Genomic DNA, 14,795 nt, shown 5'->3' on the forward strand with positions numbered 1-14,795 from the left:
AGCACGTGTTACAACAGCTTGGCTTCGTAAAAAAAAAAAAAAAAAGAGGGCGGGTATTTTCCTGGCCTGCCTGCAGTCCAGACCTGTCTCCCATCGAACATTTGTGGTGCATTATGAAGCGTAAAATACGACAGCGTAGAACAACTGAAGCTCTACATAAAACCAGAATGGGAAAGAATTCCTCTTTCAAAGATTCAACAATTAGTTTCCTCAGTTCCCAAATGTTTGAATGTTGTTAAAAGAAAAGTTGATGTAACACAGTGGTGAACATGCCCTTTCCCAACTACTTTGGCACGTGTTGCAGCCATGAAATTCAAAGTTAATTATTATTTGCAAAAAAAAAAAAGTTTATGAGTTTGAACATCAAATATCTTGTCTTTGTAGTGCATTCAATTGAATATGGGTTGAAAATGATTAGCAAATCATTGTATTCTGTTTATATTTACATCGAACACAATTTCCCAACTCATATGGAAACAGGGTTTGTATATATACAGTACACAAACACACACTAATAAAACATTTTTTTTGAAAGGGGAGGATTCTGACAATTTATTGACAACGTTGTCTTTCAAGAGTAAACGGAAAATAAACCGAGTTACGTTGAAGTATTTTACAGGATCAAATCAATTTTATATACATTTAGCGATGATGATCTGTCAAAGAAATGGTGGGGAATTCCTCTCAAAAAATGACTAGCAGCAGTGTCAAACTGGACGACTACACACCAATAACGTAACTGTATTAATTTCAAAGTTGGATCCTAAAAGCAGCCAAGTCGTGACTTGATGAAATGAGATTATCTCCCACGGCCAACGTCCACCGTGTACGTGGCCTTTACCGGCAGCTAGCAGCTGTTAGCCGCAGCTAGCTGTTTGACCAGAGTCCTGGGCCTTGCTGCGAGGAACGCGAAGATAACAAAAGACCACTGACAAAATATACATCAAATGTCTGATACCCGTACAACACGCATGATGTACACAATTACCTTATTTGTCGGAATGGATCTCAGTCTTTTGAAAATAGTGAGAATTTCAATCTTGTTTGGTTCGACGGCCATCTTGCAACGGTGACAGTTTCCATTCAATGACGTCACTACGGCAGGGCACGCGCTCCAAACCGGACGTCGTGAAGCGAAAGCGACGTTGCGCAACGTTTGTTGCCAATCTATTAGATCAGTGGTTCTCAGTCTTTGTTCAGTGATGTACCCCCTGTGAACATGTTTTTAATTCAAGTACCCCCTGATCAGAGCAAAGCATTTTGGTTAAAAAAAAAAAAGATAACGAAGTAAAATACAGCACTTTATCATTAGTTTCTCCATCCATTCATCCATCCATCTTCTTCCGCTTATCCGAGGTCGGGTTGCGGGGGCAGCAGCCTAAGCAGGGAAGCCCAGACTTCCATCTCCCTAGCCCAGGGGTAGGGAACCTATGGCTCGCGAGCCAGATGTGGCTCTTTTGATGACTTTATCTGGCTCTCGGATAAATCGGAGCTGACATTGCTTAACACGATAAGTAACGAATAATTCCACTTGTAATCACAGTGTTAAAAATAGTGTTCAAAATATAAAACATTCTCATGCATTTTTAATCCATCCATCCGTTTTCTACCGCACCTGTTCAAGAAGTTGCGTTACTGGTAAGAAGTGATTTATTTATTATTGGTTAGTGTGGGGCTTGCCTTCCTGGGGGTTCTTCAGACCACCAAGCACCGACATGAGAGCCTGTTTCAGGGTTACAATATTGTTTTATTTTTCAATAAGTCTCTCAGTTGCTTTCCAGCAATTGTATTTTTCTCTTTCGTTCTCGCTCGCGCTCTGGCTCCAACCCCAACCCCCTCCTCCTGGCTGCTGCTTATAACAGAGCGACAGGTGATTAGATAACAAGGTCCAAGTGGGACATCTACACACTTGTCGCTGAATTTGAGGCCGGTCTTGGCACACCCTATTTCGCTGCAGGCCCGCAGGCCACGTCCCCTCCACAGTTAGCTTCATAATAACAATGTTATTACCAGGAATAAGAGACCTATTATTCTCTAGAAATGTTGGTCTTACTTAAAAATGCACGCATTTAGTTATGTTCAGTGTTTAAAAAAATATAATATTGCTCTTACGGAAATACTGTTTAAAATATTTGGCTTTTTGGCTCGCTAATCAAAAAAGGTTCCCGACCCCTGCCCTAGCCACTTCGTCCAGCGGGATCCCGAAGCATAATCTTCCCAACGTAGCCAGATGAGGTGGTTTTGGCATCTGGTCATCAATTCCTGATTCATTAAATTGTATAATAACAGTGCAAAATATTGCTCATTTGTAGTGGTCTTTCTTGAACTCTCTGGGAAAAAAAATATAAAAATAACAAAAAAATTGTTGAAGAGTGATTCAATTATAGGGCTTCACGGTGGAAGAGGGGTTAGTGGGTCTGCCTTACAATACAAAGGTCCAGAGTAGTCGGTTCAATCCCGGGCTCGGGATCTTTCTGTGTGGAGTTTGCATGTTCTCCCCGTAACGGCGTGGGTTCCCTCCGGGTACTCTAGCTTCCTCCCACCTCCAAAGACATGCACCTGGGGATAGGTTGATTGGCAACACTAAATAGGCCCTAGTGTGTGAATGTGAGTGTGAATGTTGTCTGTCTATCTGTGTTGGCCCTGTGATGAGGTTGCGACTTGTCCAGGGTGTACGCTGCCTTCCGCCCGATTGTAGCTGAGATAGGCACCAGCGCCCCCCGCCACCCCAACGGGAATAAGCGGTAGAAAATGGGTGGATGGATTCAATTATAAATAAAGATTTCTACACATAGAAGTAATCATCAACTTAAGGTGCCTTCTTTGGGGATTGTAATAGAGATCCATCTGGTTTCATGAACTTAATTCTAAAAAATTCTTCACAAAAAAAGAAATCTTTAACATCAATATATGGAACGTCCACAAAAAATCTAACTGTCAACACTGAATATTGCATTGTTGCATTTCTTTTCACGGTTGATGAACTTACATTCATATTTTGTTGAAGTATTATTCAATAAATATATTTATAAAGGATTTTTGAATTGTTGCTATTTTTAGAATATTTTTCAAAAATCTCACATACTCCTTGGCATACCGTCAAGTACCCCCAGGGGTACGCGTACCCCCATTTGAAAACCACTGGTTTAGTGCAGGGGTCCCCAAACTACAGTTCGCGGGCTGGATGCGGCCCACCAGCGTCCAAAATCCGGCCCGCAGGAAGTCCCAAGTAAAAAAAAAAAAGTATTATTTTTAAAAAATGATAATTTCTCCTAAATCTGTCCTTTCGAATCCATTTACCACCGTGTGTTACTCTTGGTGTCTCCCAGTCGCTTAGGCATATCATATTGTCTAAAATTGCATTTTCCCATCGATAACGTGACATCATTGCGCTCGCGCTGCAGTGTCGGACGAGCACAAGGCAAGTAAATTACTGCGTGAGGAAAATATATACAGCCAAGTTGTTTTAACCCAAAGTCAAAAAGTTTGGGGACCCCTGGTCTAGTGTCTGCTCTGCAGTGCTTTGTTAATTGTGTGCTAAGTGTGTTGAAATGCTTTACTCTAGCATCATACTGTGTGTTTTTGTGATTTTGAGCCAGTGGCATTGCATCATACCGTTTGTAAATCTGACTAGTGGGTCTGTCAAATATTGTTGTTGACGAACCCCAAGATGCAGAGAAGGCGGCAGGCATTGTGCAGGTAAACATGATTTAATTTAACACTAAAACAAGAACAAACAAATGGGTACAAACAAAAGGCGCGCACAAGGCGTAGAACAAACTTGGCTATGAACAAAAACTAGCACAAAGGCTAACTGTGGACTAGAAACAAAAACACTTACTGTGACACGAAGGAACTATGACATGAGCCGAGTGAACAGAAGTAGACACAGCTACAACGATAAGTATTAATGACATTGACAGGTAGTGGTGACAATAATCCAGCCCTGACTGAATGGGAAGGTAGCTCTAAATAACTGGCTGATTGACACCAGGTGTGGCCAGGTGCCAATCAGCCACAGCTGGGGAGACAAACAGGAACCGGACAAAATAAGAGCGCTGACAGGAAAGAAAGAGAAACGCAAACTAAAACATGGCCAAACTGTCAGGTACAAACCTGACAGGGTCAGTGTATCCCAACCTTAAACCTCACTGCACATCCATGGGTTGCAAAATGTCTTTTGAAACTTTTTGATACTTTTCTAAATAAAGGGGATCACAAGAAATGGCATTATTGGCTTTATTTGAGCAAAAAGTCTTACGGTACATTAAACCTATGTTTTTTATTGCAATCGAAGAACAATTTTGTCCTTAAATAAAATAGTAAACACAAGAGACAACTTGTCTTTTAGAAGTAAGGAAGCAAACAAAGGCTCCCAATTAGTCGGCTGACGTATGCATTAATATATTGTGTCATTTGTTATTCTATTATTTTGTCAAAATTATGAGGGACAAACAGTACAAAAATAATTATTAATATACATTTCCATTTACTGTTAATACTTGGTTACTTTATGTTTTGACATGTTCTCTACACTTGTGTTAAAATGTAATAAACACTTATTCTTCTGTTGTTTGATACTTTGCATTAATTTTGGATGATACCACAGATTTGGGTATTGATCCGATACAGGATCATACATTGGCCATAATTCAAATAATTATCCCTTTTAGCACTTTGCCCATGCTGAGCCATCTGACAGCTGTGTGGTAGATGTCCCTTTGCTCAGTCTCGTGCTCCTCCAAAAGTGTGACAAACTGTCTGTGATTCAATGCCCGTGCCCTGATGAAGTTTACTGTTTTAGCAACAATAACATGGGTAATTTTTAGCACTGACTTGCACAACACATGTTGGTGTATGATACAATGCAAAACCACCAATTTCTGATCTGCGTTGATTTCTGTCACTTTATCTTGCATACGTTTCCAAAGACATGCACCTGGGGATAGGTTGATTGGCAACACTGAATGTTCCCTAGTGTGTGAATGTGAGTGTGAATGTTTGTCTATCTGTGTTGGCCCTGTGATGAGGTGGCGACTTGTCCAGGGTGTACCCCGCATTTCGCCCGAATGGAGCTGAGATAGGCTCCAGCGCCCCCCGCGACCCCAAAGGGAATAAGCGGTAGAAAATGGATGTTTTACCTTTTTCCCTGTAAGATTTGGACAACCCTCTGTTGTGACTCCTGCCAGTCTGTCCCATTTCAATCCCAGAATGTCCAAGCACGCATTTACCTCCGTAAACAGATCGCTCCCTGTCGTTGTCCCTTTCATCGAGTACATGGATGCCAGCTCCTCTGTAATCACGAAGTCCGTTATCCCCCGGACACATATGAGTAGCTGGGCTGTGTCACGGACATCACAGCTCTCGTCCAAAGCCAAGGAGAAAAAGTCAAATCTTGCCACTTCACGTTGCAGCTGAAGCTCCAGATTCCCCGCATTGTCCTCGATCCTCCTCGTCACGGTACGCCTGGACAACCGGGACTTGCTCAAATGCGCCTTTTTTTCCAGGACATATTAGTGCTGCACAGTCCACCAAGCACTCTTTGACAAACTCCCCCGCCGAGAATGACTTACTGTTTTTAGCGATTTTGTTCGATATCACAAAGCTGGTCTTGATTGCTGCATCCCTGGATGTGTGAAGCTTTGTAAAAAAGCCATGCAGATTTTGCAGCTGAGCTAGCAAAGCTTCCGATGTTCTCGCCCTTTCAGCATCAGTCAAGTTTTTGTATTTCTCCATGTGTTTTATCTCGTAATGCCGACTCAAATTGAGGTCCTGACAGACGGCGATCTGCGTCCCGCAAACTAATCACACGGCTTTACCTCGGACTTCACTAAACAAATACTTTGCAGTCCAATTTTGTTGAAAAGCCTGCATTCGGCATCCAGCTTTATCTTTTTAAACGTGAGCGGACATTTTTGAGGGCTAAATTCATCTTGTTGTGACAACGATAAAACGATAAAAAAACAACTTCAAAATCAAAGCATTGCAGCTTTCGTCCATATGGTAAATTGAGAAAATATGTTTCTTTTGTAATTTCCAATTAACCTTACACGGTCAGAGTCAACCAAAGGGCCGTACGTGGCCCGGGGGACGTACAATACCCAGGTCTGGTCCAGAGTGTTCTCCCTGCTCTATTCGGCTAGTGCCTTCTGGCAAATCCTGCTGGGGAAGTGAACAGCCAAGCTGACCACGTTGATCACTCCCATGGGGAGTTACTTCTTCGAGCGGCTCCCGTTTGGGATCTCCAGTGCACCGGAGAATTTTCAGAGGGACATGTCAGTGCTGTTCAGAGGCTAGGAAGGAGATGAGGTGTACATGGATGATATTCTCGTCTACGGCAGGGATGAGAAAGAGCACGAAGCGAGATTCCAGAATGTCCTGCAGATCCTAGAGAGTAGGACAGAAAGTGCCCCCTGCGCCAAAATCAGCAAACTACCTGGGGCACCTAATCTATGATGAGGGCATCTAGCCCGAACCCTCAAAATTGCCATTACCGAACTACAGCTTCCGGATGACACGCCAGGCCTTCGGAGGTTTCTGGGTATGGTTAATTATTTGGGAAGATACCTGCTCAACCTGTCAGAAGTGATAAAACCTCACAAAGACCTGCTGAAAACTGACGCGGTATGGACAAGTCAACGTTTTCAATAAGGTTAAACAACTCATCTCCACAGCACCCACACTTGCATTCTAAACCACCCCACAATATTGAGTGCAGACGCAAGTGCTGCTACAGCGCTATGTCGAGGGACTGAAACTAGTAGCGTATTGCTCCAGAACATTGACCGATGCAAAATGACGGTATACGCGGCCAGGGCGATGGGTGGAATGGCTTGATGGAGTCATTGTATGATGGTCACGGTTGTCATTATTGTTGTGGTGTTGTATGGTGTACTTGTGCACAATTTGCGGTCTTTTAGACGGGCTGTGAGTTTTTTTTCTTTTGTTTTTGGATGACTGGGTTGAGTTGCCACGCGGTATGCTTTCTTGGCGGGTGTTGCTGTGGCTTCATGGCGGCCCTAGTGTTTTTGTTTTTGTGTCTGGATGTGTTTGTCTTCGTCCGTTTTGTTTTTTGACGTTTTGGATGTTTTTTTTAATGGGTTTGGATTGAGTGATCGGTTGTTTTGGTTTAGGTCTGTGCGTGTCACGCGGGTTCACCTCCTGTTGGGTGGGGTCCGTGTCCGTCTCTTTTGGCTTCACACTGTGGGGTTTGTATTAAAGGCTTGGTGCGCAGGCAGCACAACCTTTTTGTTTGGTGTGGGTACTGTGGCTCGGTTGTTTGTGCAGTGGTGTGCTTGTGTGGGTTTTGATTGGGGAGTTAGGTGTATTTATGGGGGGTGGCATTGATGTCTCTTGTTTGCATGTTGGCGTTTGGGCTGGTTAGTGGACTAGCGCTGGTTGGTCACTTTCTAGGTGGCTGGGGCTGTACTTTAGCTGCCACACATACTGGGAGACAAATATATTCGACATCCAAACATACATACATAGGTACATATATACGTGCATACATACTTACATACGCACATTCATACATACACATATACATACAATACCTACACACACTACGCACATGCACACGCATATTCACTGTACAAACATACACACATACTGTACATACAAATGTACATATACACACATACATTCATGCATATAATCACTTATTATCAAACATATTTTGACGTCGTCCACCTCGGGGGGACACTGGATAGAAACTGTGATCACTACCAAAGCTTAACTTAATTTTACCATAACAATCCATCCTTCTATCCATTTTCAACAGCTTGTTCCTCACGGTGTTGCCAATCAACCTATCCCCAGGTGCATGTCTTAGAAGGTGGGAGGAAGCCGGAGTACCCGGAGGGAACCCACGCTAGAGATGCGCGGTTTGCGGTCTCATCCGCGGAGTCCGCGGGTAAACCGCGGATTGGGGGGTTGACATGACAAAAAAATAGATTTTAATTAGATTCGGGCGGCAACACGCACACGACTGCAAGGCTTACTGGGTGACACAGAGTACACTAATGGTTGTGACATAAACAATTTTAACAATCTTAGTAAGATGCGCCACGCTGTGAAGCCACACCAATTAAGAACGACAAACACATTTCGGGAGAACATCCTCACAGTAACACAACATAAACGCAACACAACAAATACCCATAATCCTTTGTATTCATGACACTTCCTGACTATTTTATACACTCCAAACCCCCCCAAAGGATTATGGGTATTAGTTGTGTTGAGTTTATGTTGTGTTACTGTGAGGATGTTCTCCCCAAATGTGTTTGTCAATCTTGTATTGTGTGGCTTCACAGCGTGGCGCATATTAGTAAGTGTTAAAGTTGTTTATATCACAACCATCAGTGTACTCTGTATCACCCAGTATGCCTTTTAATCTCATACGTGTGATTGCGGAAGCTGAACACAACATGATGCCGGACCAAAAATCGGTTCGTACATGTTGCAATGGTTTCCCAGCATACCAATATTCTTGTCATCAGTATCAATCAATCAATCAATGTTTACTTATATAGCCCTAAATCACTAGTGTCTCAAAGGGCTGCACAAACCATTACGACATCCTCGGTAGGCCCACATAAGGGCAAGGAAAACTCACACCCAGTGGGACATCGGTGACAATTATGACTATGAGAACATGATACTGTGAAAGTATGAACGCTATTGAATAGTCGCGAGAACGTTTGCGCTCCAATTGACTTCATTACTCTGTGAAACAGGTTTAAATAGCTCTGTGAGTGGTAAAGGTGGCCAACCTCTGATGTATTTCAGCGGGCGGTTGGCGGGCGGGTACAGTCCTGATAAAATGTTGGTTCGGGTGGACGGCGGGTGGATGACGATTTTTATGATGCGGATGCGGATGATATAATTGCCTATCCGCGCATCTCTAACCCACGCAGTCACAGGGAGAACATGCAAACTCCACACAGAAAAACTCTGGGCGAACCCAGGACCTCTTATTGTGAGGCACACATGATATTGTCTTTTTGTTCACAACCCAAAGCCTATCATGACCGTAGGTGAGGATAGGAACGTAGATCGATGGGTAAATTGAGAGCTTTGCCTTCCGTCTCAGCTTCTTCACCACGATGGATCGATACAATATCCGCATCACTCATGAACAAGACTGTATTTGAACTCCTCCCAAGCCCAGAGAAGGCACTCCACCTTTTTCCGGGAGAGAAATTCAGACTTGGATGTGCTAATTCTTATCCCAGTGGCTTCACACTCTGCTCAGAACCAATTCACTGAGAGCTGAATGCCCTGGCTGCATCATCTGCAAAATACATGATGTCTTTATTTTGTGTTTAGAATGTGTCGCCAATAACAAACTAACTGCGGACAGCAAATAACCCCTGGGATGCACTTTGGACACCCCTGCTCTGAGCTCATCGGGTAGAATGATTTTATGGTCTGAACAATGAGGCTATGAAAGATTTGGAGACAGAGCCAATGAATGCAAAATAAATAACGTTTGACATTTCAGTGTATAGCAGGTTAAACCTGTTGGGTGTACTCCAAAGGAAACGCCTTTCAGGTCTCTAAATTGAAACTGACTCAACAAGCTTCTGTTTGAACAGATTCGCTCCAACATCATGGCAGCAAGTGCCATCCTTCTGCTGCTGTTTGCGCTACTGGGGTTTGGCTCAGCTGAGGACTTTTATGGAGATAGTGTTAGTTTTGTTCATCCGCACAAGGACCCTGATGGATATTTTAAGGTACAGTAATACAATTTATACAAAGATTTCCTTTCTTGTTGATTAATTGCAATTTATGCAAGTTTTTTTTTTTTTTTTTTTTTTTTTAGATTTGTAGTTAATCTGCAGCTATTCAAGATAAACAAAACAACACAGCACAGTGGTGCATTGCTCAGCCAGGTTGAGAATTGGGTAGGAATCTTGGTTCCGTTCCATGTTAAGTGTAAATAGAGGTCTGTCTCTGTCAGCTTTATGACTGACAAATGATCAGTCCATAGTCAATCGGCATTTCGCTCTGCCCTGACCTGCAACTACAAAGCGCATAAGATTAAACGCTTTACCGACCCTCATACTACTCTTATTGGTGAAATCTATTCCATTTCCTGCTCAACTCAGTTGTCTTTATCTCTACTTTAAAACTCTCTTGTAGCCTTACGCTCTTACAATAGAAGGTAGAAGTGGGAATCCTTGGGTGCCTCAGGCTTCGGTTGGATTCAGTTTTTTGGGGTAACGATTTAATTGAGAACCGATTCTCAATATAACACAATTCTCGTAATATATTATATATCCCGGAACAGGTTACAAAAGCTCCTCTTGTCTTCTGACATACTACTACATGCGCGTTGTTGCTCTAAAACACGTCTTCTTAAAAATAATTAAAAAAAATATTACTTACAAAAATCACAGAACGTTAATTAAAAGAAAATAGAGCAACCCCAACTCCAACCCAATCCCAGCTCTACAATACTTAGGAGAGACATTTAAAAATCAATTGAGAACGTATACAAATACTATACTTCTTAAATACAATACTTAAAAAAAGAAAACCAAAAACGTATAAAAGCAACAGTATCAATCAGGCAATAAATCAGTCACAATTTATTTGTATCGCCCTTAATTGCAAGTGTCTCAAAAGGCTTCACAAACAGCCTCTGATTTAAACCTACATCCAGCCAAGGAAAAACTCCAAAAAACTTGAGATGGGAAAATAAAACATCTTGGGTAGGGGCTGCAGATGCAGTCTAAAAAAACTAGCAATATTCTTTTTTTTAAAAAATAAATTCTCGAAAAATTATAAATCGATTTAGAATCGGAGTACAGAAAAATTGCGATTTGGATGTAAGTTTATTTTTTTGAGCAAAGTATATGTATTGTCTTTGATGGCTTGTCATATGCTCTAAAATGTAATTGGCATACCTGGTTAAATACATTTTAGAAAGATAAGATAAGAAAAAAGTGTAATCTTTCTGTTAGTCCAACTTCAAGGTATTATTTAGTGGTTTTTCCTGTCTTAGATGACCAGCTGGTGTCAATGCTGCTTCACATCACATTTTAAACACATTTGCCAATTAAAAAGTCAAGGTTCATTTCAATCCGTCAAAACCAACTGACAGAAACTGGATATCTCTGCTGTACTCACAAATATCCATACTAAATTTAATAACTTTGTCATTTTTCGGGCTCGGGGTCTTTTTATGTGGAGTTTGCATGTTCTCCCTGTGACTGCGTGGGTTCCCTCCGGGTACGCCAGTTTCCTCCCACCTCCAAAGACATGCACCTGGGGATAGTGTGTGAGGGTGAATGTTGTCTGTGATGGCCCTGCAATCAGGTGGCGAATTATCCACACTTATATATATATATATATATATGTATATATTAGGGGTGTAACGGTACGTGTATTTGTATTGAACCGTTTCGGTACGGGGGTTTCAATTCGGTTCGGAGGTGTACCGAACAAGTTTCCACACAGACATATTAGGTAGCGCACTGCAGGTAGTGTAAACAATGCAGAGCGAGGCACAACACACGGCAGGCTAGCAGCGACTGGGCTAGGACAACATGTAAAAGCCAGAGCTGGAAGACCCTCCTGCCTCGTTAACATCTCTCCCTTTTGAAAACACTTCGGCTTCGCGGTGCGATACAAGAATGAAGGCCGGAGGTTTGCCGACATTGTTCAGCAGCAGTAGGGTACGCTTCTGCCAACACGTCAAACATGCTAACCCATTTGAAGCGGCACCACCCCCAAGTCAACCTCGCTTTAAGGAAGAGAAAGAGGAACGTGGTGCAAACACTGCATTCAAGAAGCCTCTCCTCGGCAAGTCAGGCAGGGCTAAAGCAATAACAAATGTTTTTATAGCAGCACATTTAAGACCATCCATCCATCCATACATTTTCTACCGCTTGTCCCGCCCAGGGTGGCAGGGGGTTGCGGTATTGCATTAAAACTAGATTTTGACCCACTTCTAAGGTGGAAGAACAATGCCCATATATCCTCTTACTGCCAAGTTAGCCAGGCTGAGATGACTTGAAACTGTTTAATGTTGCACTTTTTATATGTAGAAGAAAAGTTTTGTCATTGTATTTCATCTGAGAAACTACTGGAGGCAGTTTAATGTTGATTAACGTGAACTGCGACTTAAACAAGTTGAAAAACTTATTAGGGTGTTACCATTTAGTGGTCAATTGTACGGAATATGAACTGTACTGGGCAATCTACTAATAAAAGTCTCAATCAATCATCAAAAAAAGCACTTTATATGTAGAAAGGTTTTGTTAAGAAACCATTTTGAGCCTTATCTTATTTAGTTTTTATTTTATATATGTTGACCACATTAACCCTGGCAATGGACCCTGTGTGTATATATGTATGTTATGCCATTGTTTACAAATTTGGTAAATAAATAACCAGAAAAATTATATTTTGTTGTTTTCTTATTGTACCGAAAATGAACCGAGCCGTGACCTCTAAACCGAGGTATGTACCGAACCGAAATGTTTGTGTACTGTTACACCCCTAATATATATATATATATGTATATAAATATTAAGAAGGTATTATGTATTATTAATTGACTGGCTATTAATTGACTGGCATGTTTTATATTTTTATAAAACTCTTTTAAACTCCATAGGTAGCCTTTCATCACAGACAGAATGGCAGGAATCATTGTGGTTATCCGTCAACGTATACATGCATGGAGTGTATGAGCTTGGACAACAGCAGCGTCATGCAAACAGACCAGGACAACTCCGGCCAGGACAGGTGGTGTCAGTCTGAAGGACGTACAATGGCCAAAGTCACCATGAACGCTTCATACATTTCCCTAAGGTACATGACCAAAATGTATTGTTTTATTTTTTATTTTTTTAAGTACACCTCTAAGAAAAAGGGTGTAAAGTATGTTTTAATTGCATTTTGTTAGCCAATGATGTGCCCATTCATTCATGCTCACGACATCTCTGAGTTTTTCCTCCATGTGCTTGCATGGGTTTTCTCAGAGTCCTCCAGCTTTCTCCCACATTTCAAAACTATGCATTTTAGGTTATTGTGTGAATGTGAATGGTTGTCTGTCTATTAGAACCTTGCGATTGACTGGCATCTCTTGCCCAAAGTCAGATGGAATAGGCACCCAACTATCCCATGACCCAAAAAAGGGGTTGAATGGATTAATCAAATTAAATAAAGATCAGTTAGAATAATACATAATGTTGGATATAGAGAACATACAAATCCTTTATTTATTGAAGCAAAGATACTGAAAATATATGACATAGGGAATTTTCAAATGATGTAAAAAGCAAACTATAACCTGCTATCCAAGAATATACAACAATTCTTCTCAACAAAAGAGGAGGAATATAATCTTAGAGAAAAATGTAACTTAAAACATTTGTATGCATGTACAACACTTAAGACCTTTAGTATATCTGTATGTGGAATTAAATTATGGAATGGATTAAGCAAAGCAATTAAACAATGTACTAATATGATCCACTTCCCGAAACTCTTCAAACTTAAAGTGTTTACAAAGTACAAAGAAGAAGAACCATGATAACGATTCTGAATTTATTGCATCCATCCATTCTTTTATTTTCAAAATAATCTTACTCATCTCATCATATGAAATATAATTTACTGTATTTTTCGGATCATAAATCGCTCCGGAGTATAAATCGCACCGGCCGAAAATGCATAATAAAGAAGGAAAAAACATATATTTGTTGCACTGGCGTATAAGTCACATTTTTTGGGGAAATTTATTTGATAAAGTCCAACACCAAGAATATCAATCAAGAATAGACTTTTGAAAGGCAATTTAGAATAAATAAAGAATAGTGAACAACAGGCTGAATAAGTGTACGTTATATGACGCATAAATAACCAACTGAGAAGGTGCCTGGTATGTTAACGTAACATATTATGGTAAGAGTCATTCAAATAACTATAACATATAGAACATGCTATACATTTACCAAACAATCTGTCACTCCTAATCGATAAATCCCATGAAATCCTCTTCCTCGATGTCGCTTCTAAACAACTCTGCCAACTCCAAAGGTATGCGGCGCTTCCTCTTGTCGTTTTCTGCCGCATATTTCACTACGTCCAGTATGTAATCTGCAGTACATGATTTCCTTTTCGGTGCCATTTTTGTTCAGCCCATCTCAGTTTTTATGATCTATTTTAATAGCTACGGCAGTAGCATATAGCATATAGCAGTTAGCATTCCATGACCCACAATGCACTTCTGCCCTGACCCTCCCCTGCCGAATTCTTATTGGTTGACGTGTATGTGACGATTGCTGACATTTTCTTCGTCTCTTCCGCGAATGAGATAAATAATAATTATTTGATATTTTACGGTAATGTGTAATAATTTCACACATAAGTCGCAAATTATGATAAAAACTGTGATTTATAGTCCAAAAAATACGGTACTTCACCAATTATTTATTTATTTATTTTTGTTGTGATTACTTATGGAGTACATTGTGAATAAATTGAGAATAGGAAGTGAACAAAAGTTTAAGCAACTGTTATGTAAAAGAAAAGGGGTAGGATTAAATAAGATCAGCTTCTTCCTACTTTTTTTCCAACATGTTGAAAAGAGAAACTGGAAATTGTGATGTATCATGTTTTATGCTTGCATGTTCCAAATAAACTCAAACTCAATGAACTCAATCCCTAGAACTTTAAGTCCAACCAGCAACATTTCTGCTATCTGTAGCTTTGTCCACATAATAATTAAAGTTATTAACATTTAAAATCATTTTTTATTTTTTATTTTAACTTTAATC

The 14,795-nt window shown here is 40.8% G+C and overlaps 2 protein-coding genes across 6 annotated transcripts in view; one reads left to right on the top strand and one right to left on the bottom strand.

The window, feature by feature from the left end:
• The window catches only part of arfgap2 (ADP-ribosylation factor GTPase activating protein 2), a 34,622-nt gene extending 33,476 nt beyond the window's left edge, over positions 1-1,146 (bottom strand). For 4 of the 5 annotated variants that reach the window (XM_061887672.1, XM_061887671.1, XM_061887670.1 and 1 more), the window contains exon 1: positions 989-1,146. In XM_061887672.1, the coding sequence (XP_061743656.1) occupies positions 989-1,060 (72 nt within the window). In that variant the 5' untranslated portion in view covers positions 1,061-1,146. The remainder of the gene's footprint in view (positions 1-988) is intronic. The other variant, XM_061887673.1, reaches the window with a different exon arrangement.
• An 8,433-nt stretch (positions 1,147-9,579) lies between these two features.
• The window catches only part of LOC133543150 (uncharacterized), a 50,339-nt gene continuing 45,123 nt past the window's right edge, over positions 9,580-14,795 (top strand). Inside the window, exons 1-2 of the mRNA XM_061887637.1 lie at positions 9,580-9,737; positions 12,629-12,825. Of these exons, the coding sequence (XP_061743621.1) occupies positions 9,615-9,737; positions 12,629-12,825 (320 nt within the window). The 5' untranslated portion in view covers positions 9,580-9,614. The remainder of the gene's footprint in view (positions 9,738-12,628; positions 12,826-14,795) is intronic.

The sequence above is a fragment of the Nerophis ophidion genome, linkage group LG25, assembly GCF_033978795.1.
Source record: "Nerophis ophidion isolate RoL-2023_Sa linkage group LG25, RoL_Noph_v1.0, whole genome shotgun sequence".
In the NCBI taxonomy this organism is placed as follows: Eukaryota; Metazoa; Chordata; class Actinopteri; order Syngnathiformes; family Syngnathidae; genus Nerophis; species Nerophis ophidion.